Source organism: Mauremys mutica, chromosome 8 (genome assembly GCF_020497125.1).
Source record: "Mauremys mutica isolate MM-2020 ecotype Southern chromosome 8, ASM2049712v1, whole genome shotgun sequence".
NCBI lineage: Eukaryota > Metazoa > Chordata > Testudines > Geoemydidae > Mauremys > Mauremys mutica.
In genome coordinates this window covers 53,044,524-53,069,535 of record NC_059079.1, presented here as the reverse complement: position 1 = coordinate 53,069,535, position 25,012 = coordinate 53,044,524, and the positions used below count along the sequence as shown (strand labels likewise).

The following is a 25,012-nucleotide window of genomic DNA, read 5'->3' as shown; positions in this document are numbered from 1 at the left end:
TTTCATATGTGATGTTTCAGACATTTAACGGCTGCACCAATCTAACTAAAACAACGTATTTTTAGTTCCTGAACCATCTGAAAACTGGCTCGTCTTCAGACTGTCAGATTTCATGTTAGATTATAATTAAAAGTCATAAAGTCCTTGGAAAATGGATGCTGGCATCGGAGTGGCAGTGACCATTCCCAAGGGTTTGCACAGATCTTTCCATCAGTTTTAGTTTGTATATTTGCAGCCTGTGCATTTGCAAATATTCAAGTTTTGTTTCTGTTACAAAGTTTTATACAACTGAGAAACTGACCCATAGTGAAAATGACATGCTGTTTTGCTTTAAAACTGAATTACAGGGCTGTTTTCAGTAATTATAACTACTTGCTTTAATTTTTGTTTGTGCTATGAAGAAAAATCCCGTAACATTTTTTTCCTTCTTCTTCAGCTAGTTTTTTCAGTAGAAAAGTCTATTGGTAAAAAGAGGCTCTGGAATTTTACGGAGGAGGAGGTCTCTGACAGAGTGGCTCTTCACCTTTGTTCTGCTACAAAGAAGTATCCTTCTATAGCAAAAATATAATATAGTCTTTTGATACAGTGTATTGAAATATAATATAGGGCAGGATCTATCTAATCTGTCTGGTCTAATTGTATACTTATTGCCACCCAAAAACTTTATCATCTTTGTGTCAAGGGTTGCTAGGATGGATATTCCATTAACACAAATCATAAAAAGCAAGGTATCTGCTCTGCACTCAACTTATCAGTTCCCCTGCTCCTGGCCTTCCACCATTCACAGCCCACATTCTCCACCCTCACTCTGCTCAACCGATGTGCAGCCATAACTTTGAGCATGTTTACTGGTTATATGGTCATGCGTTTTGATTGATTTTAGGGTTGGTGTGGCCTCAGTAAATTACATTATATTAATTTTTGTATGATGCATGTAAATAGGTGGGTATGGTGTCCGATTGCAAATAGTAAATGCAGGGTGTTTTTCTGTTAAGTTTTATATGAAGGGTAATCTCTATTTGGTAGTAATTTTCATGTAGAAGTTACACTAGTGCACACAGATTTCCATTCTGTGTTATATTTATTGTCGGAGTTGAAGGCTATAAACTGGTTGTTCAGAACGAGGATAAAGATATAGGGGTTTCTGTTGGTGGAAGGAAGTTGAGGAAAAAGAGGGTGGTCAGTAGGAAGGAGCCTGGATGGGGAAGCACAAGGGAGTGGAAATCTCCTTTAATGAACCACTTATGGCTCATCAGAAAGGAGAGCCTCTTCCCAGCAACATCTTAAGGTTTTCCCTTGCACTCTCTATGCATATTGCTACTTCTCACCATGCCCCACTACTTCACTCCCACATTCAATTTGTAAAAGTGATCTTGTTTTAAATATCAAAGGCACCCAAAATAACATCTGATGTCTTTCTGTATGGCATTGTAACCTGCAATTGTAATAATCAACCTTTAAACTATTTTTTATTATGGTGGGGAAGTAACAGTCATGGTTGGAAGAATGCTGTGGGTCAGTGAAATAGCTGTGCACATGAGGATCATGGGGAAGAACTGAGGCTCGAGAGATTTATAGGGGGAGAAGTGTTGCTCTGGAGGAGGCCAGGAGAGAAAGCACAATTGTAGAGAATTATGGGAGACATCAGGGCTTGCAGGTGAAAATACATATCACTATTGGTAGCTATCCATGTGAATAGCTATCAATGTTGATACATATTTGAAAGGCAGTTACATCATTCCTGTAGTACTTGTAGTTTACAAGTGAAACTTTTTTTTAATTCCCATCAATGTGAGAACATTCTCTACAATATTAAAAACTTGGCTCTGAAAAATAGGAAGATAGTAAACTTAGATGATAAATTACAAGTTTATTTAAAATATTCATTTTTTTTATTTTGCTCCTTAGTTTTTATTTGTTCCTTTTAAGCATATTTCATTGAATTTTTTCCTTAATTAGTAAAGAATACTCTGTCGAACCTATGATATGCAAGATCCAAAGGTAAGATTGACTACTGTATTCAAGACTTAAAGTTCAGAAGAAATGGATTTTATTTCAGATTTGTAACATTGTATTTGTAGCCTTATTTAGGGTGTACTGATATTAATTTGGATAATATGGGAATTTAGTTTATTAATGTAATTTTATTTGATCTTAATAATATTAATAATTAATATTAATAATTAGTATGGGTTAGGCTCGCCAATCTGTTTGATCAGAAGATAAAAGTTCTTGTCCTGAATCAGTCTCCACAGAATTTATAAAGGACCCTCGGGGGTATGACGGGACGCTTACACTGAGACAGATACAGCCTTAAAGACTTTTTATTAAAATCAATAATAGCAAGTAAATGATAAAAATACTCAAGAGGTACAAAGTTACAATTGCATTACTGCTATTCAAAAGATACATATGATAATATAGTATTAGATGCAACAAAGCTTTGGTTAATATACTCGCACCCTTTCTTGATAACCTGGTGGTAAGAGACACAGGACCAGCCTTGAAGTTCAGGTGTCTCAATTCTTGAGTGAGGGATGTGGTGCTTAGAAAATGCTAAGAGCTGTTAAAGCTGACTAGGTTTTACTTATCAGAGGGGTAGCCGTGTTAGTCTGGTTCTGTAGAAGCAGCAAAGAATCCTGTGGCACCTTATAGACTAACAGACGTTTTGCAGCATGAGCTTTCGTGGGTGAATACCCACTTCTTCGGATGCATCTGTTAGTCTGTTAGTCTATAAGGTGCCACAGGATTCTTTGCTGCTTCTAGGTTTTACTTGACTATCTTAAACTTAGATCAAAAGCTAATAAACAAACTAAGAATAAAACTTAGGGAAACCAAGCTTAGCCTAGTTCCCTTGAAACTTAAAGTTTAAGAAGAACAAGTATAGCCTACAAATAGTAGCAGTCATCGTAGATAGATACTTCTTCCACTCTAAGTGAGAAATGGAGATCTAAAGCTAGTAAGAAAATGCAGATAATGGAGATGAAGAGAGAATGGAGATACTCTATTGAGGTGGCCAACTCTTTTATAGGGCAAATGCCGGACCTCCTTCCTCTTATGCCCAAATTTCATTTCTCACCCACAGAAATGTTAGGGTACACTTACGCCATAGGCTAGTATGTATGTGCGTATTGATGACAGGTATGTATGCACATTAGTCTTTTGTGGTGTACTTATTAAGTGTGTGGGAAAACCCCCCTATGCCATTCGTCACTGTCTATCAGTCTAAATAAAAGGTCATAGACATAGGCGTGGGTACTCATCTATTTAGATAACAAGATATAGGTCAACTTTGCTTTCTGAATAAAAGGTCTTAATAGAGATATGCTAACTTTTGCTTTAGCTTAACATACAGGATATGGCCTGTAGGTCTCTTGCATTACAGCCAAACTTACTTTAATATAAATCTATAAACCTAATACAATACATCAAATAAAAAGATATCCTATCTATCTATCCTATCTATATTTATGCAAGCAGGTTAGTCCTATAGGCTACAGTATTAAGCCATTATATTTGCTACATTTAAAAAATAAAACCCTGTCTTTTCCTCCCAGAGTTCAGCTAAGCCAGCAGACTGGAAGTACCAAAGTGGCCTGTCTGCCTTCTGGCTATCTTTGGAGTGCACAATTAATGTTAATATCCACATCCCACTTTCTGCTACGTCAGTCAACTATGAACTAGAGAAAAATACAAGGGTAACTAAACAATAACAATACAATATTTCTTACTCCATTAATATTGTACATACTACTGTACTGCTTAGAAATGAATAATGTTTTATGAAAATATGCAGTAGATAGGGGAATAGAATTAATGATTTGTTACTGGCAGTTAAATCTATAAGGTAATAAGTTCCTTATGTACAACTCACTTGCTGCATTAAGCATAAGGAGAGAAATCTTTCAAGATTTTTATTTTCCTACGTTTGTTTAATTTAAATTATTCAGAAACATTATTAGGAGCGTGTAAAGAAGATAGCAGCTTTCCTTTTTCTCTTCATTCGATGCAGGGTCTGGTTTTGATAGGATTTGAAAATGGAGTGCTCTCATTGCCCATTCACTATTAATAGGCCCCACCCCTATCTTATGGAAAAATAAAATCCAGGTGTCCATGTCCTTAGTATAGGTGGTTATGCAAATTAGCTTTATTTTTAGGCCAGTAAAGATTAAAATTAATATTTCTATTTACTTTAGGAAATGTAGATTAATAGGTGTCTTGTGAGTAGTATGTTGTCCTTCAGTATGATGCAGATGGATGAGAGGTCTGAAATTTGGTTAGGATTTGTTATTGTCTTTCTTTGGCTAATGATTTAAATATGCATTACAGTAGTTCTGGAGTGTTGGTGGGTTTTGTGGCAATATTCAACCAAAAGTGTAGTTTATTTTTAGAGACGCTTTCTTCCCAAAATATACACTTACAGTCTTTCTGTGTTTTTGTTTTTTAAAGAACGGATTAACCCGGTGGGCAAAACAGATAGAGGAAGGTGTTTTTCTGATCAACGGGCAAGCTAAAGACGATGACGCAGAGCTATTGGAAGGGCAGGTGTGTGTTGTATAGCATGGAATTAATATCGATGTGTCACTCAAAATGTCTGGTATGGTAATATTAATGGCTGAAAGGTCTTCTGTAGAATATTTTACATCCAACTGGCATGTGCCATGTAATTAGTATAAAGGATTGCTTTTCTCTTACATAAAAATGGCCATACTGGGTCAAACGAAAGGTCCATCTAGCCCAGTATCCTGTCTTCCAACAGTGGCCAATGCCAGGTGCTTCAGAGGGAATGAACAGAACAGGTAATCATCATCTGATCCATCCCCTGTTGCCCATTCCTGGCTTATGGCAAACAGAGGCTAGGGACACCATCCCTGCCTATCCTGGCTAATAGCCATTGATGGACCTATCCTCCATCAACTTATCTAGTTCTTTTTTGAACCCTGTTATTGTCTTGGCCTTCACAACATCCTCTGGCGAAGAGTTCCACAGGTTGACTGTTTATTGTGTGAAGAGATACTTTCTTTTGTTTGTTTTAAACCTGATTCCTATTCCCCACCCATCCTTGAAGCAAAAAAGAGATCATTGTAGCAGTAGTGAAAAGAAGGATAAATTAGGAAGGACTGGTGTATAAGAACTCTGCCCATATGCTGAAGATTAGATTTACTTTTATGGGTGACTTCAACAGCTTTATTACTGTTGCAGTTTTTGGAGGTAAAGTGTGAGCCACTCAAGAAGATTCTAATGAGATCATTTAAAACTGTGCAGTTGTTTTGGTACTGAAACCACTACTAATAATTTTTTTTCCAAAGATTCCTAACATTTTGTTAACTGTGTCCTTAAGGTTGTTTCCCTATCTCAATTTTCTTTCTAAAATCTACAAACTGGTACTACAGTGCTGCAGGTCAGTGGAGCACCTAGATATGGTAGATACAGAAATGCTCTATATATTTCATATCATTTTTTCCTTTCTTTTATCTCAGAAAAAGACTTCAAGAGGAAATATTCAACACAGTATTCAACCCTTTGATGTGAAGGTTCTGATGCAATTGGTAAGCATTGTGTGTGGAAAATGCCAGTAAGGTTAAGTGCAGTATTTCATTAAGCTTTATTCTCAGATACCTAATCTAAAAAAGGGGCGTGAAGTAAAAATCGAAAATGTTTTTTTTTTTTTAAATAACTACTTCCTACTATAGGGAGTAATTCTTGTTCAAATTAATATAATCCTGGTACGTAGGGACTTATCCAAGTTATTGACTTCAGTGGGAGTATCAGGTCGTGATAGAGCACCTAACATCTAAGGATCATATAATAATTTGAGGGGAGGGAAACTGAGGCCTAGAGATGTTAAATTCTGTAAACTGCTCATCTTGGACAGAATCCTGCACCTACACGCCTCCATTTACTTCAGTGGGGCTTTGTGTGGCTGTATGGGTTCACGTGCACCAAAAAGGCTTATCGATTTTAAGGCCAGAAGGGACCATTGTGCTCATCTAGTCTGACCACCTATATAACACAGACCATAGCATTTTTATCAAGTGCTTTCTGATTCAAGCCCATACCTTCTGGTTGAGCTAGAGCATATATCTTTTAGAACAGTGGCTCTCAACCTTTTCAGTCTACTGTACCCCTTTGAGGAGTCTGATTTTGTCTTTTTCACCTCACTTAAAAACTACTTGCTTACAAAATCAGACATAAAAATAGAAAAGTGTCACAGCACACTATTACTGACAAATTGCTTACAGTAACTCCTCACTTAAAGTTGTCCCAGTTAACGTTGTTTCATTGTTACGTTGCTGATCGATTGGGGAACATGCTCGTTTAAAGTTGTGCAATGCTCCTGTCATAGGTTTCACCCCCACTCTGAACTTTAGGGTACAGATGTGGAGACCTGCATGAGAACCCCTAAGCTTAATTACCAGCTTAGATCAGTATGCTGCCACCACCCAAATCGTTTAAAACAGCTGTTTGAGTCATTTGGGAAACTCTGTCTTCCCCCCCAAAATCTCTCCCTCCCAAGTACTGTAACCCTTCCCTGGGTAACCTTGAGAGACTTCTCCACCAGTTTCCTGGTGAACACCGATCCAAACCCCTTGGATCTTAAAACAAGGAAAAAATTAATCAGGTTCTTAAAAAAAGAAGACTTTTAATTAAGGAAAAGGGGTGAAAGGAATACCTCTGAGATTAGCATGTAAGCTACTCTCACAGACAACAAATTCAAAACACAGAGGATGTTCCCCTGGGCAAAAACCTTAGTTACACAAAAGAAAACCCAATTTGATTATCCCTCTAATGCAAAAAGACAATGTCACAAAAGGAAATAAACTAATTTATTCTTTCTTTAATACTCACTACCCTGTTTGATTCCTGGGTCTTTTCTCTGGCACAAAACTGAAACTAACACTGAGACAAAGGAAAACTTCCCTCCTTCCTCTTGAAACATCTTGTCCCCTCCCCCCACATTGGTTCCTCTGGTCAGGTGTCAGCTAGGCTAGGTGAACTTCTTAACCCTTTACAGGTAAAAGAGACATTAACCCTTAACTATCTGTTTATGACAGTTCCCTTCTAATGTCATTTGGCACCTGCAATTGCTGGCAGTTCAGCTGTCACTCCCCCCACTGCCATGTGCTGCACCTGCCCTCTGCTTTGGAGCTGCTCCCAGAGACTCCTGCTTGCTGTGCAGGGGGGGAAGGAGGGAGCTAATGTCAGGGTGTCCCCCTGCTCCTGCACCCTGCTTACCCCATCTCCATATAGAGCAGGGAGGGGACACGGACTGAGAGAGAGAGCCTGGGGCAGCAGCTGCTGGCTCAACTTCCTGTTCCACTTAAAAAGACGATGCACTTAAGAGTGGGTCAGCTTAATTAAAAGGGACAGTGTGCATCTCATTCTCTCTCCCAGTGTGTGTGTGTCTCTCTGCTATGCTGTCTCCCTTCCCTCATGTTCGTGCTGCCTTGTGTGAGAGGCTACATTAACAACAATGCGTTAACCCTTGAGGGCTCAGCTGAGTGCTAGTTCATCATTTAGCAGTAAGGCATTCCCTGGGAAATATCCCACCCCCTTCCACCCTCTAACTTCACCACCTCAAACAAGCTTCACGATCATCATAGCTGTGAACAGTATTAAATTGTTTGTTTAAAAAAAAAATGGAGATATACCTATCTCATAGATCTGGAAGGGACCTTGAAAGGTCATTGAGTCCAGCCCCCTGCTTTCACAAAGGACCAAGTACTGACTTTGCCCCAGATCCCTAAGTGGCCCCCTCAAGGATTGACCTCACAACTCTGGGTTTAGCAGGCCAGTGCTCAAACCACTGAGCTATCCCTCCTGCCCTTCTTATACTGTGTGTATATCTATATAATATGTAGTTTTTTTGTCTAGTGGAAAAAAAATCTTCTTGGAACCTAATCCCCCCTATTTACATTAATTCTTATGGGGAAATTGGATTCGCTTAACATCATTTCGCTTAAAGTCGCATTTTTCAGGAACATAACTACAAGGTTAAGTGAGTTACTGTGCTTTCTTTTTACCATATAATTACAATATTTACATTCCTATTGATTTATTTTATATTTACATATCCGTGTATTGTATATAGAACAATATAAACAAGTAATTATATGAAGTTTATACTGACTTTGCTGGTGCTTTTTATGTAGCCTGTTGTAAAACTGGGCAAATATCTAGATAAGCTGATGTACTCCCGGAAGACCTCTGAGTACCCTTGGGGTACACGTACCTCTGGTTGAGAACCACTGTTTTTGAAGACAGACATCCAATTCTGATTTTAAAGATTTCAGGTGATGAAGAATCCATTCCGTTCCTAGTTAAGTTGTTTCAGTGGTTAATTTACTCTCACTCCCCCCCCCCCCCCAAAAAAAAAAGGAAGTAAAAAAATGCCTTATTTTAAATAGCTTGTGTGATCAGGGCCCAAGTGGCCTGTTGAAGGTTACACAAAATTCATGACATCTTTAAATCTAATCAAAATAGTAACAATGCAAGTTATTTTTCTTGTGAGACATGCCCATTTCTGCTCTATGCAAAGGGCAGATGTTTACAGTCAAACTATCAGTCTCCAACAATATTGTTTATACTAGAATAACTAATTGTTCTGTGAACATCTTTGGGGTAGTCAAGGGAGAGCATCGGACTGAAGAGATTTTCCATAATGGTCGTCTTCTTGCCACAGAAACATTATAGTTTGTCCTAAAATAGGTTAGGGACTCCATGGATATTAGCTTTGATCTAGTTCCAAATATGACCAGATAAAAATATCTCTTCCTAATTAATTCTAGGACTGGTGGATGACTCTGCTTTAAGAAAAAAACTCAAACAACACAACGTAGATATTCTAGATTATACTTACTAATACAGTAAGTAGACAAACTTTCTGTAACTTAAAGGCTTCAAAAAGTAGTGTACAAGGGAGGTTACTGGGTTTGAAAATAAAATTAATTCTCTAGCCCTAGTATGTGCAAAATGCTTACATTTTTTTTGTAGTTGAAACAGTAGTGACCAAACTTCAAAAACAAGCAGAGGGAGCTATTTTCACCATTGCTAGCATCACCATTGATGTCTATTTGCATGCTGATGAGAAGTAAACATAAAATACATTAATTGCAAGAAAGGATAAGTTCCTGGAAAAGCAAATTTTAAAGAATTTACCAACTGGAAAAAGACAAACGGTTAAGACAGATCTTCATATTTAAGTTACTTACTAAAAAGTATAAACTGTGAGGGGGAAATAACACATTTTACCAATACTTAACATTTTAAGTTAATTGAAATATGTAGTGGCTTCATGACTGACTATATTGCAGATGCATAGCTAACATTGTAATTGAAATGTGTTTATCTTTCAGTCCCAGAGTTCAGGCCATAGATCTACAGCAACTGTGCAAGTCTGCAGTGGTTCCATAAATCTTAAAGGTGCTGTGAAATGCAAAGCTTACATCCATAATAACAAGCCAAAAGTTAAAGATGCTATTCAGGTATTGAATGTAGTGATCACTCTCCTTCATTGCTTTTCCCGAATATTTTACTGGAACCATAAAATTATTATTCTACCTTTGCCTTTAGTAGGATAATAGAGGTCTAAACAGAAGTTTTGGAGCTCAGAACTCCAGACAGCTAGAATGATAGTTTGGAATTTTTGGAAGTCCTTTTTATTGTGCAAGAAAATAATTTTTTCAAAAGTTGAATTTTATTTAGAAGCAGTTCATTTTAGGTCTCTTCTAATGTGTTTTGTCCTCCTAAGAAATCCTAACTTACTCCTAGTCTAGTGGTGGTAATGTTTGGTGTAAAGTTTTCTTAAAATTAAAGGAATTACTTTTGTATGTTGCTAGAGGAAAAATGTAGGCAGATTAGATACTCCAGTTACTCTCTTAAAATGTACTTGAAGTAGTACTTCTAAATCAAAGTGATCTTTTCTGTTGTCCTGCTGCACTTCTAATATTGTCCAAAAAAGTACTGAACATGACAGTCAGTATTTTTTCATGTTGCAACCTTCTGCCTGGTAACAGACCACATGTTTTGAAATCGTACTGTGACAAAGTTCCTCCTCTATCTTGGTGGGTCTTGTGCTTATTGGCAGATTTGCTCACCTCACAGATTCACCCTGTGGATCGGGAAACAGCCGAGACCTTCCCTTCTGGTAGAAGCCACAGTCCAGGTCAATTCCTCTTGTGTTTGATCAGGAGTTGGGAAGATTGGGGGGGGACCCAGGCTCATCCTCTACTCCGGGTTCCAGCCCAGGGGCCTGTGGATTGCAGCTGTCTAGAGTGCCTCCTGGTACAGTTGCGCGACAGCTACAACTCCTTGGGCTACTTCCCCCATGGCCTCCTCCCAACACCACCTTTGTCCTCACAACCAGACCTTCCTCCTGATGTCTGATAAAGCTTGTACTTCTCAGTTCTCCAGCAGTATGCCTACTCACGCTCAGCTTCTTGCATGCCTCTTGCTCCCAGTTCCTCGCGCACACTTACTCTCCTCTGGCTTCCCCCAGCCTGACTGTAGTGAGCCCTTTTATAGCACCAGAGGGGCCTTATTTAGAGTCAGGTGCTTAACTGCCTCACCTGACTCTTAGCAGGTTAATTGGAGTCACGTGTTCTCATTAGCCTGTAGCAGCCCCTGCTCTGGTCACTCAAGGAACAGAAAACTGCTTATTCAGTGGTCAGTATATCTCCCTTCTAATACTCTGCTGTTCCCAACTGGCCTGGGTCTATCACAGTACATATAATCTCCTACTTCTGTTCGTGATTTAGGCTATGTCTACACTAGAGACCTTACAGTGGCTCAGCTGCACTGTTGTAAGATCTCCTGTGTAGCTGCTGTATGCCGATGGGAGAAAGCTGTCCCACTGACATAATTAAACCTCCACCAATAAGCGGCATTAGCTATGTCAGTGGGAGGGTGTCTCCCAGTGACATAGTGCTGTCCACATTGGCGCTTCTGTTGCTGTAACTTACGTCACTCAGAGGGATGTTTTTTCATACCCATGAGTGACATAAGTTATACCGACAGAAGTGCTAGTGTAGACCTAGCCAAACTAAAGGCAAAGGATAAAATTCAAGCCCCATTGGACACTATAGCAAAACTCTTACAGACTTTAATGGGGACAAGATTGCACCCACAATGTTCATAATAAAAATACATAAAAATCAGTAACACAACACAGAGAATATTGTGACTTGAAGCAGTTTTTATAAATTTAACATTACTAACTTTTGACTAGCAACACCTTCTTAAAATCAAACTAGCATTCTGAATAACTAAAAAGCACCATAAACACACAACTGCTATTTCATTTAACAAAAGGAACCCCCCTAACCACCTAAAACAGTTTTATTTAACAGACCAGTTATAGTAACGGGCTATATTGTACTCTGATTGGTTTCAACGGAGGGAGTGGTTTTAATGGAGGAGGAGCGTATGTGAAGGTAGTATTTGTCTCGATAGCCTAATTATTCTATCACTATGTGTGGAGTGCCAAGACATTAATGTCTGAAGTTTTTCAAAATCTTTGTGGGAAAAGGCAAGTTTTAAAGAGTGCCTGTAACTTGGCCAAGCAGACACAGGAAATGTATGGTAGAACCAAGAATATAACCCAGTCTCCTGAGTTTGATCAGATGCTTTAATTTCAATATTTAAGCTTATTTAAAACAAACAGATAATAACAAAACCACACTTCTTGATGATTTGTTATTATTATGGTAGGAAAACTGAAAGGGAAAGTTTTGGTTTTTTGATCCTAGGTTCTCTTTGTCAGGCTTCTTTTTATATTTTATATTTTGATTTTGTTAATACATATCACTGTTAAGTTGGCCTAAATACGTAAATGCATCGGACAAACTGAGACTTTTTTTTTTTTTTTAAACCGCTATGGTTGTTCCTTGATAATCACAAATACCTTGCAAACTGGCTGACGTGTTGCTCATTGTGTTTTGTTTTGTCCTTGCAGGCTTTGAAGAGGGATATAATAAACACACTCTCTGATCGTTGTGAAATATTGTTTGAAGATCTGCTTATAAATGAGGCACCCGAGAAAAAAAGTAAGAGCCTAGAGAAGAAAGCAAATTATCTTTTTCTAATGTAATTTGCTTTTTGTTTTCCTGGAGTTCCTGCCTTTTGTAGTCATCAGGATTTAATCTGAAGTACTGAAATCTGAGTGTAGTTAGAGGGAAACAAAAGTGTAGCAGGCAACACAAATTCTACTTGTCACTCCTTTGCCTCTTTTTTTCAGCTGTCCAGTTCAGAAGGATTCCATTCAACTTCAGGCATTGTTCTTTAGACCTGCATTTTCCCCCTATAATGTTTATTAAATGCCTTCTTGCCCCGAGTGTAAATTAAACTTCCACTTTATTCCCTTCTTGGCATAGCTGACCCTGAGTACAGTAAAGTTTACCCCATAGTCATGGACACAGCATCAAGATCTCTAATACAGAAGGGCTTTGATACTTAGTCAGAATCAGCCAGTTATTTTTGTGATGTCCCCACCCAACAGTGAAATAAACAATATACCGAACTTGGCAAGATTCAAAAAGGAATTATCCATATCCTAACTATTAGGGATCTGGAGGAGACCTAACATGGGGGACAGACCATACCACATTTGCCTGCAGCAGGAGTCTTACACCTTCCTCTAAAGCATCTTATGCTGACCATTGTTAGAGACAGGATACTGGACTAGATTGACCTCGGGTCTGATCCAATATGGGAATTGTTATGCTCCTATCCAGATTTACAGATGTCGCCCATGTAGTGTTAAAGTCTCCAGTATTTCACCTCTGAGGTTTCATATATATAAAATACAAAGTTCACTTTACATTTAAATAAAAAGCTATATATCTTGCATGTCAGCTCAGCATATTGAATGACTTGTAAGGCTGTCTAGGTTTGTATTAATTCCAAGGCCAGAATTATTTTCACTACATACATTTATTCTCCATAATAGTAAACTTTTGCTATCTTAATATAATTACAAACCGTGAGACCAAATTAGTATACCAATACCATCCCAGTTGGTTCATGCTTAGATTATCCTTCAAACTCCATTCATTATCCTACATGCTGTATAATAATTTTAAAGGAATGTTTTAAAATGACAAATGCTATGCCATCACCTGTGTGAAATGTTAATTTCTCCTACCTAAGATCTGCTAAGTTGGAGAGGAGGAAAATATCTTATGGTGTTTTGGGGTGTATTTAAAAAAATAAAAAAGTAACTGTTTGACTATCTAAAAGGAAAATTGAATGCTGCCAAATAGTCGTCTTCATCTACTTTAGGAAGACATTAAGTTATATTTATGGTGCTATGTGTACTGAGAAATAACCTCATTGTAAGTATTATTTTAGCTAACATTATCCAAAATGGGGAATGTGGCAGTAGTAGATTTTATCGTTTGCATGCAGTTTTCCATTCTCTCTTTAGGTGGCACTTGTACTCCATGGCTGTTAACTACATAAAACAATAACTAATTGTTTACTATCCTTTATGATGCTGAAATTGCGTACTGTTTGGCATATGCATCAACTCCTTTATCTCCAACCTTCCTGTGAGTGCTCTTTGTATCATTTCTAAAGTGATAAGGGGCCTGGTCAACATTCTCAATTCATAATCATTTTTAAGGTCGTTTGGCTATTTCTAAGGACCACTGAAGAACGGGTTATGTGAAAAATACATTAAAAGTTTTAGTAGGAATATAATTTCCATTTACAAATATAAGTGTCTAGAACGTACATGAAACAGTAATAATTAGGTTGGAAATGTTTGAAAACAGACTTTTACATGATGCCTTGGACAGTTGTATAATGTGTGCTGATTATTGAAAAGTCTTTGCCATAGCTACACAAGTTCTTGTATAGTATTTTCCTTCCCTTTCTTTCTAGATTCTGAGAGAGAATATCATGCCTTGCCTCACAGAGTGTTTGCCTCTATTGCTGGATCAAATGTGATGCTGTGTGATTATAAATTTGGAGATGAAACGGCTGGCGAAATCCAAGAGCGTTTTTTTGAGATGTTGGATCAAGTTGTGCATGGGGAAGCTATACATATAGCCGAGGAAATAAACATAGGTAAATATAGCATCTGAGTAAAGAACCAAATTAGACTACAACAGGGATTATGGATAAATTAACCAACAGCACAAACAGGCTTTATTCAAGTTCATTACATTACGCTGAAAGCCAGCATTAAGCTTTGATGCAAACTTTATATCTTGTAGCTCTTGTGTATACTAGTATAATTACACCTTTGAGATATACTTACTTATATTACAGAATAAGATGCTTAAGACTGCCATGTTTTATATATGATAAAGATATACTTGATATGTTTTTGCTTTCTCATGGGTTGTGTCATATATCAGCACTTCAGCTATCTAGAGCTTTGTTCAAGGTAAGATGGCAAAAATGTTGGTATTAGTCACAACCCACAAAAATGCAAAAATAATCTTAAATCTTTTATTGTAGCAATGTACAAATATACATGGCTTTCATCAAGAAAGTAATGTAATTTAATTTAAAACTCCATGATTTCAGTGTGTCCATGAGTTATAGGTGACCTTATTTCATGAGGCATTTATAAATAGATTTTTCTTAAAGCCTAAGAGTCAAAAAATTGCTCCACATATGAATGTTCTGACCTCTTATATTTTAGTCAAAAACTTGCTCAGTAGCGCAGTATTTTAACCAGAACAATGCTTTCATCAAAACAAATATTTTCACAGTAAATGTAAAAATGTATTTCCAGCATTTTTCTTGGGAGTTTTGTTTGGGGTTTGTATCTGATTAGTCCGAGTTTGAATTTGCCTGTGTCAAATATATTGTGCCAGACTTTTTTGGGGGCGGGGGAGTGCTCTCTATTTAAGATAATTAACATGGAATTTGATTGCATGCTAAATAACTCCTTTTTTCATCATAATTAACACTCTATCTATAAACTTTTGTATTCCAGTGATGAGGTTTTTTCATACTTTTCTATTTTAAAAGTAGAAGTATTTTGTGGTATAGCTAACTATATAGAGTTTCACTCCTATATCACCTGACCGCAGTTTCTGGCTGACTAACTCATAAGGGAAAAAATAGCCCTTTCCAGGTGAGACAGTCAAATGTTGTGGTTGCAGAATACAGCCCATAATATATCTTAATATCTGAGGCATGTTCATTCTCTCTCTCTCTCTCTCCTTACCCTATTCTCTTCCCCCCCAGAGGAGTTTTATTCTATAGTTCTGTAATGTCTTAAGTCAAAAACGTTTGGAAAATGTGAAATATTGTTGTAGAGTTGACTGTAGGTTGGAATGAGATTTCTTTTGCTCATTTATTGTGATGAGTTCCATATTTCTGTTCAGAATGACGTAGTTATTTTTATACTAGATCCGCATGTTCTTCTGGTAACAAGCGTTTTTACTATATATTTTTAATGTGGCTCCTGCTAATGACCCACTGCAGTGGTTCAGTCTTTAACATTTTAAAACGGAAAATAGTAAGAAGTAGCCAGTAGTATCTGAAAAGTATAAGCAACTCTCAGATTGTAGTTCCAAGGTGCTTCAGGGCTTTGACATGAGCAACTGAAAGCTTTGCATTAGCAATTGGCTTCACTAAATCCTAGCTCCTGGCACCAACAAATTAAATACGTTGAGTAGGTTAACACAAATACAATTTTAGTAGCTGTAGTCTCTTATTGATCACTTGTTCTTTGTAAGTTAGTTTGCCTTCGCCGGAACTTAAAGGACAGAGAGTATTGGCATTAGAAAGCATCTGCACTAGGTAATTGTACACAGCATTATATCAGTGCTGCTTTAGATTTGGGCATTGTGTGTCCTAGGCTTTAATCTTCTTTGGGTTACTACGAAGAACAGGTATTTATTTTATTTTATTTATTTCTAATCCATCCTGTGAACCATGTGCATTAATGTCCTTCTCAAGAGTAACAGCCCCCGAAGTGATAACTGTGCTTGTAGGAATGCCATCACAGAGCCATATAAACCTGATGGGGTTTTCCCCCTCCCTAGCGACATTACCCTGACCAGAGTTATGAAGATTTTTAAATGCTGACTGAAAAAGGTTGTTTTTTCCGAATGCAAAATTCTGAGCTTTATTATGAAATTGAGACCATTATCAAAATATATATTTAGAAAGAGCACAATGTTTCTAGCTTTTCTTTCTAATAGGTTCTTAAATATCAAATTATTTTTTGCACTGTAATATTTGAACTGCAGATCTCCACACACACTGTAAACCGATGAGCATATGTATTTTTTCTGTGGAAAAACATGGTATTTTTGATACTTAAATCTTCTGTTAACTGTAGTAATTGAACACATGATAGAAGTTTTATTCTTGATTAGCACTTGAAACCTCTGCATCCTGTTAAATAAGTTGATAAGCAATTGTATTCATTAGTTGCTATGCTGAAATATGTCCAGTACAAGGCTATTGGTTTCTGGAGTAAAAACATGTAGAAACGTGCTTTCACAAAGGGAGGAAGCTTGGTTGATTTTTAAATGACATAATTTGTGTGTAAGTTTTATATGGCATTAGAATTTCATAAGCTAGCCATACATCAGTCATCTCAGATGATACACCGGCCACCCATCTGATCAGCCAAGATCCAGTTTAAACTTACTCCAATAGCTGGTGATATAATGGTGAAAGTACTTCTGGAAGTGTAGCAATTTCTCTAATGCGTGCGTGAGACAGAGGGCACTGCCTTGTATTGCTCAACGGTGATTCCTCTAGATTAATGAATGGGTCTGGCAGCCTCGCTTATGAGGTGTTCTATTTATATTTAGACAAAGTAAAACTTCCCTTATCTAGATTCTACTTCTGCAAAATGTATGGACTTAATCCAAAAAGTAACTTATAACAGCCAAGACATAATACAATATAACATAATACTGCAAGTGGTGCCTCCATACCCTGCTATGATACGATGGTGCAGTGAAACCTGTATGAAAAACCACTCCTTTAGGCAAAGCATGTCTTAAAAGACAACCCCAGAGTATCTCCAAACATACAAAGTCCAATTCTGCTCTACCTGTGTTGAATTGCTACCTCCAGTGAGTATTGACTTTGGTCCCTTGAGTGGTTGCTTAAGACAGATTTCACTGTATAATTTCCCTTGTCATGTTCATAATACATTATTTTGATACAGGCTAGGATCCTGCTGGTATTATTTTATTGCTGCAACTCAACAATACATTTTCATCTTCCTCATGCTACTAACTTGAATGCTATACCCACTTTAATGGTCAATACATTTCAGATATTTACCCAGCAGCTGACAGGTTGTATTATGATTTTTAGATTCCAGTCTCCATTTCCTTACATTTGCTGATAATTGGCTGTACTTTCTTTTTTGTTGTTGTTCTTCTTTCACTAAAAGATGAAGTTACTGGGTCTAAGTTAAAGAGTATATTACTTAGAAATGTGAAATCACATGGTGCTCAAAGCTCCTCCTTAATATAAGTGATTTTTCAAATTATTATTATTAGTTGCTAGGTAGAAAATCTTTTTCTAACTAGAACAAGGCCAGCCTTTAAGGATTCTGGTGCAAGAACACATTGAAACATACTTGGGAGTGGGGGATGGGGAACGCTTAGGCTTAACTTTTCCCAGATTAAATCCAGTGGAACTTCACTTTTACAGAAAATACCAATAGAAGACCCTGCTTGCACCATTGGCAGATTAGTATTAATAGATTCATCCCATGTAGTCACTTGTTTATTGCACACCTGAAGCAGTCTGGGTGAATTTTTATGTGTATGCTTAAAGTAAATCATAAAACTGTTTTATACTTGAGGGGGAAAATTCACATATTCTGAAAGTGCCATTAATTGGCTGGGATACAGAGCCCTTCAACTTTAGATCAGTGGTTTATTTCTAGTCTAAGTCAACAGTGGCCAATGTGTTTTCCTCTGTGTATGAAATCAGTTAGTGAGCTCAATCTAGTTATAACTGGATGAGTGTCCGCCAAACCATTGGCACTTTTAGTACAGACACAGGACTGGATTCTAAATTTATTCTTCCAGTCTCAAAAATTGGCCAGAATTGAAGTACACAGACAAAGAAGTATACTGTCTGGGCTGTACTTGTTCTATGGAAAAATTAAAGGACTTCAGTGTTTGGGAACCCTATGTGCCATATTTTTGCATTGGTTAATGGATGCTTTATTCAATGTGTGTGTCTAACTAATATTACTTGTTGAATATATATAGTCTCAATGTATTTACAGGAGGGCAGTGCATTGAGTGGCACTGTCAATTTGAAACCCACCCAGTATTTAAAAAAGAAGTGAAAAGTACTTTGTCATTACATTGCCCCTGAGCACCACCTCCCAGTCCCATCTTTAATTGAAGTTTTACAATCAGATTTCCCAATTTAAAATTTTTCTCTCCTATAGTTTGGAGTTTTTCTATACAGGGATAAGAGAGATCCAGCTGGGGATGGGTGAAACTAACTACACATGAGGTTCTGTCAAACGCACAAAATAAACATATTCCCTCCCCTCCCCATCCAATCTCTTTATTACGTAATCTTAGGTATTACCTGTAACAATAATAGATGAAATATTTTCACATCTAAATGGTGGTTTCTGTGGTCTCCTTTATAACTAGTTTTAGTCATGATTTTGGGAAAAAAGTACTCTATGCAGCCTGGCATTTCAGCTACTGCAGCACAAGGAGACAAAATGCAGTAAAACAAACAAACCTGAAAGTTTGTTTTTCATTCTAAGAAGAAATTAATTTAGTTTCTTCTTGTAAATCCCCAGTTTAGAACCCAATCCTATGGACGATTATGTACCTGCATAACTACTCATGTCAGTTTTCCCATTGACTTAACATTAATCGCTTAAGAGGTTCCATTTATGTGCTTAAATCTAAGCTTCTAGCCCTGAACTTTTAAACTTCTTGGAGTGGAGGTTGTGGGGGAAATTGTGAAAAATGACTTCAGCTCTAAGTGTCAAAGTCACTGTTGAAAATGGGCCTTAGGAATGTAAGTCACTTAAGTGCTTTTTTACAGTTTTACCTTTTTGTCTCTTTAACTGGTTTGTAAAGCACTTAGCATTCTGATGGTGCTATGCTGCTGCTACTATTATTACCAATACGAACATAAGAGCTGCCATACTAGACCTGGTCCATTTTTCCCAGTATCTTGTCTCCAACAGTGGCCTGTACCAGAGCTTCAGGGAGAGTGTACAGAATGGCAGTTATGGAGTTACCCATACTTGTTTTTCACTCCCAGCTCGTGGTCATCAGAGGTATAGGATTGCCTTGAGCATGGAGTTGAGTGCTTAATGATCTTGACTAATAGCCATTGATGGACCTATCCTCGGTGAACTTATCAAGGTCCTTTTTGAACCCAGTTACACTTTTGGCCATCACAACATCATAGCAATGAGTTCCACAGGTTGGTTGTGCATTATGTGGAAAAAGTACTTCCTCTTGTTTGTATTAAACCTGGTGCCTATTTCATTGGGTGACTCCTGGTTTTTTGTGTGAGAGACAGGGTAAATAACACTCCCCCCCACACACACCATTCATGATTTTAAAGACTTCTGTCTCCCCATATTTCCCCAGTTGTCTCTTTTCAAAGCTGAACAGCCCTCATCTTTTAGACTCTCCTCCTATAGAAGCCATTCTATACTCTTGATCATCTTTGTTGCCCTTCTCTGGACCTTTTCCTGTTCCTGTGTATCCTCCTTGAGATTGGGTGACCAGAATTGGACACAGTATTCACGGTGCAGGAGCACCATGCATTTATATAGTGGCATGATATTTTCTATCTTATTTTCTATCTCTCCCATAATAATTCTTGACATACAATAGTATGTCTGTTTTGACTACTGCTGCACTTCGAGCAGAAGTTTTCAGAGAACTATCCAGTGTCTCCAAGATCTTTCATGGGTGATAACAGCTATTTTAGAACCCATCATTGTATATTTGTGTGTTTTTCTCCAATATGCATTACCTTGCACATATCTAGGTTGAATTTCATCTACCATTGTGTTGCCAGTTTTGTTAGATCCCTTTGTAATTCCTTGCAGTCTGCTTTGGAGTTAACTATCTTGAATAATTTTGTATTGTCTGCAAACTTTGCCACTTCACTGTTCACCCCTTTTTCCAGATCATGAATAGGTTGAACAGGTCAAGTTCCAGTACAGATACTTTATTACTACTGATGATAATACAAAATGGTAAATATATCCACTGGTAGAGCAGATCAGGAATTATAAACTTAATGTCCTTTTTTAATTATTGTGATTGCAAAATATAGGTGTGTTTTTATAAACTTTGAATGAATACTTGGTTTTGCTAAACTTATCTCTCAATTTCGTGCAGTTGATATAAATCCACCTGTTGACAACACAGATGACACGCAACAGATGCAATTGACAAAAGCAACACTGCTGTTGAAATTTCAACAAAACATGGGTATGTTACCTCCAATAAGCCCATTAAGGCACTGTAGAACTGATATGTATAGTCTTTCACTGTCATTTGCTCCCACAATATTGATAGTAATTTCAGGATGTGAGGACATAGTAAACGGCATAATTTAGTTTAGAGTTTAAAGCATAGGGTTAGTAAATGGGGGGGGAAAAAGTGACTTGTTCTTCAATGGGCTTAAACCAAATAGTTATGTGCTTGCTAAAAGTTCAAAGATTATTTGGTTCACTCTTCAAAGGCTCAGTTTTGCAATTTACTGAACATTTATTTATTTAGTGTTTGCATATTTGCCGAGCCAAGCATGAGTCAGTCAGAAACTTCCTGTGATGATGCACATGATTGAGAGGAGTTTCACATCAACAAGTTTGGTGCATGTCAACCGTCTCCATACTGGTGCACAGTACTCTGCTATTGAGTACGAGATGGCAAGGGCTGAAGTCCTTAGGGTTGGAGCATCTACTCCCTATGAAGAACCTGCCAGTTTGCTGAGAAGGTTGTTGCGTGTCTTGACCTTCACTGCTTTCTTGCTCAGGTGGCTTTTGTATGTCAATGTTCAGTCAAGGGTCACGCCTAAGTAAACTAGATATGCTTCAGCCTCTGGCCATTCATTATGATGTTCAATTCCCTCTTAATGTTGGCATGTGAAGGTAGAATATGTTAGAGACTGTCTTGCTGATGCTAGACTGAAGGCACGCCATGTCTTGCAGTAGTCGGCCAGCTTTGCAGCATTGTTACTCAGGATCTTTTCCAGTGCAGAGAAGGTCAGAGCCTGTAGCTTGCAGCAGATGTTATCTGCATAGATGAACTTGTGTGACTGGATTGACGGCACTCTGGCCCTGATCTTGCCATGCACTTAAGATCATATTTTAAGGATGTGAGTAGTCCCGTTGGCATCTGACTCTCATGCTTAAAGTTAAACACATACTTATGTGCTTTGCTACATCAGGACCAAAGTGTTCAGCATTTTGTAGGATAAAGTCCAAAGCAAATAATGAAATATTGATGGGGCAGCATGGGGGGTTTGTGATATTTAAAAAGAAACTTTAATCCTGATGAGAAAAACAATATAGTAGCGGTGATTTTAAATATAACATCAGTAGTCTTTTAAAAATATTTCCACAGATGGGAGTTGTAGGTGATCAGCATATCTCAGAATCAGATTCAGATCTAAGTTCCACAAAACAGATAATAAAGAAACCTGCCCTTAAAACAAATGGCTAAGGTAGCCCTATTGCTTTCTGGGAAGCCACCATTTTAATATCCTCTCTTTTGACAATTGAGAGAGAGAGAGAGCAGGCAAGTGGCTTCTTCCAAGGTGCATTGAATGAAAATATGAATTAACTTGTATCAGTGCTCGTGTGGCTATCACTATGCTGCTTGCAAGGATGAGCTGTGCTACCTTGGTAATGAATTCCAGCCATCATAGAAGTTTTTCCTCAATCAACATTGTATGATAGTCCCTGGTGCAGACATCATGCTGGTGAGCAAAGAAATTGTAGTAGACCTTTATGAAAATCTTTCCTTTTTAAAATGTGGCTAGATAGACTGTGTCTATCTTGAATTTATACTTGGTATTTGATTAGTCAGTGGAACAACTACACCACCAACTTAAAGCCTATGTATACATTACATTTGTTTTATTTAATATTTTTACAAGTAACATCTACATTTCTGTACCTTGGAGGTTAAAATTTTTGCTTGTTTGCTTGTTTGTGCATATGCCAGTCCTTTCCTCTCAACATTCAGCTAGTTTGCCCTGCTTGTGTTTGTGTATCTTCTGCATAACAACACTGGGGAGAAACATTTTAAAACAATAGCAAAATGTGATTGTAAAACTGCAAAAACTGACGATGGAACTTGGGGCAAATGCAGTATCTGAAACAACATTTAATTCATGTATTGGAATTGTTTAAGTTTAAACTTGTTTGTGTCCCTTTTATCTGAAACCTTTAATCTGACAGTCAGTTTGCTATCATCAAGCCATAAGGTAGAGTTGATGCGTTAGACTTTTGGTGACCGGGCCTATAAGAGTAGAGTTTATAATTAATTGAATCTCTGAAGAACTTTGCACTTTGAAAAATAATTTATGTAGATTATCTTGTAAAATGAATTTATATGATTAACAATATAAGCTGATCTTTAGGCATTGTAGTGCTACTCAACAATGTTAAAAATGACTCTCATTGTTCCCACTTTTCCTTTTCTTCACACCCTGACTTGCAGTGATTGTACTCTCCTCTTCACTCATGGAAGTTATATTTCCTTTGTCGTTTTAGGTGTGGTAATAGCAGCTGCAGTTGCAATCTTTGCAGTAGCTTTCTCCTTTAATTACTTCAGTGACTAGACTCCAAGCAAAAGAAGCAGCCTAATCATCATGGGAACATTGACCAATATTCACATTAATAAAAGGTGGACGCTTCGAAGATTTCATATATTAGCAACTAAACATGTTGCTTAAAATACACCAGTTAGGTGTGTTCTAAATTGTAGTGATATATTCTTCTTGTTTCAACATGCAAATGCTGTAGGTGGATCAGATTTCCAGAAAACTAAAGGTATATATCTTTGATGGAAAAATAAAATAGCATTATTTTCCAGGAAGAATTGTTTTAAAAAAATCCCTTTTCCCTGCTACTTCATTACAATTTTATTGTTAAAAACTTAACAACTATATTTTTCAAGAGACATTTTCAAGGTTGTTGGATCTTAACATTTGCCCTTTTTAAGTTACCCACTATGACAGGTCTTGCCTTAGGGAATCCTTTAACACTGATATGGGCTAAAATGCTGTTAAGTATTTAAAAGAGAGAGAGAGACGAGGATTGAAATCCTGATTTCAGTGGCACCAGAATTTCACCCCATATATTCTTTTTGTTAAAGTATGTGTGTCGGGTTGGTTAATGGATGTAGTAAATATGCAAATAGTTTGTAGCAGCCCCCAAATCCCATTTTAGGCCAACACACACTATATAAATATCTTAGCTCAAGTATCATAAACAGAAATTAATGAAATAATTAAACCTCTAAGATGTATGGCAAATTTATATATGCTTTCTTTTTCATCATCATCTGACTTATCCATCCAATCCTGATTGACTCAATTCCCATCTTTCCCTGAAGAAAGATATATCAGATAATTCCCCAGATATTCAAATCCCAAATATGCAGACAGATATGAATAATTTTATAAATTTTTAGAGGCTGATAATTAAAATTTTTGGGATATGAATGAGAGAAGTAAGTCTATGCCAGTCTTAAATTTGCTTTCCCCCAGGAAAAATGTTTGAAACAAGGTTAACAAATGTCACTTTTATACCAAAGTTGTTGGCATTCATATAGTTCCGAGTTACTATATAAAACAGATATGTACCAGATTGAACAGTATTTAACCTTAAACTGCAGCTTAATGAGTTTTGATGCAAAGGTACTGGAATTGCAGAAAAAATCAGAAAGCTTTGAGCCTACAGCATAATCAAGCATAAAATATTAGAAAACTTTGAATAAAAGGTAACTTGCAGATGAAATAATGTTAAAATTCATAGCCTCTTCATCTGATTTTTATGTTCTGGAAACAGTAAACCCAGTAAAAGAAAAATTTGATGTACAGATTTGTACAATTACTGCTGACTTGCTAAGGATCAAGAAAAGCTTAGATTGACTCTTAGAGCAAATTGAAGCTATAAAAAGCATTGTCTTCATTAAGCATTAGTAACACACCAAATTTGAACATTATAGGAATTCTTTTTAATTGTTGGCCAAAGGCTAAATTTCAGACTTGGAGCATGGTTGAGGCCTGTATTAGGCAATGGTGGCATCTCTGATGTCCTCTCTTTCCTTCTCACTGCATTGTTTGCATGGAGCAACTTGAAGGGCAAAGAAGGAAAGAAGGCCCCTTATAGCAGAGTGCAGGGATGCCCTCCTGCAGCAAATTTATTTTGGAAATATGTGCTCTTTGACATAAATCTGATTGATTCCACAGGCAAAATAGAACGATGACAAAGTATTTTCTTAATGAGCCAGGGACAAATCAATAATAGCAGGAATGGTTCAGCAATATCAGAGGTGGAGATGAATTTCCCCAACCCATCTCAAGCCTTTTTTAAATTTTAAAAACTGCTCCTCACACAGACAGAGTCTGCTTCTGTCTCCTGAGAGAATGGTAGGAAGAAGTCAGTCTGTTGTCCTAGTTATGAGTAGGCACTTTATTCCTTCCCCACTTCTGGCTGCTAAAAGAAGGTGGACCTTGGACTTTGGTACCGAAGTCCATCTCAATTGAGAGACACAGGGGAGAAAAGAGAACATGGTGGAGGCACTCAAGAAAGGGAAAGAGTGGCTGCCAGGGCATTCTCCTGTAGGGGCTCCTTGACTTTGGCATTTGATTTCTCACTTACCAAAAATAAATCTCTTGGTTGGCCAGAGCCCAAGTTTGTTAATAAAGAGCTGGATGTGTGTATTTTTGGGATAAGTCATATTGCAAAGGTTAATTCTTTTAAAATAGTAATCTGTGAAATATGTTAATTGTTGACTGGCTGGTATTGTGATGACTTGGTCAAAATAAAGCATTTTAAATA

General features: G+C 37.3%; 1 protein-coding gene across 2 annotated transcripts in view; it reads left to right on the top strand.

Annotated features, from left to right (window-relative positions):
- Positions 1-25,012, top strand: part of ODR4 (odr-4 GPCR localization factor homolog) — a 40,200-nt gene extending 15,188 nt beyond the window's left edge. For both annotated transcript variants that reach the window (XM_045028144.1, XM_045028143.1), the window contains 10 exons: positions 437-543; positions 1,965-2,001; positions 3,558-3,698; positions 4,450-4,545; positions 5,481-5,549; positions 9,357-9,485; positions 11,954-12,044; positions 13,882-14,067; positions 20,334-20,426; positions 22,718-25,012. In XM_045028144.1, coding sequence (XP_044884079.1) covers positions 437-543; positions 1,965-2,001; positions 3,558-3,698; positions 4,450-4,545; positions 5,481-5,549; positions 9,357-9,485; positions 11,954-12,044; positions 13,882-14,067; positions 20,334-20,426; positions 22,718-22,785 — 1,017 coding nt within the window. In that variant the 3' untranslated portion in view covers positions 22,786-25,012. The remainder of the gene's footprint in view (positions 1-436; positions 544-1,964; positions 2,002-3,557; positions 3,699-4,449; positions 4,546-5,480; positions 5,550-9,356; positions 9,486-11,953; positions 12,045-13,881; positions 14,068-20,333; positions 20,427-22,717) is intronic.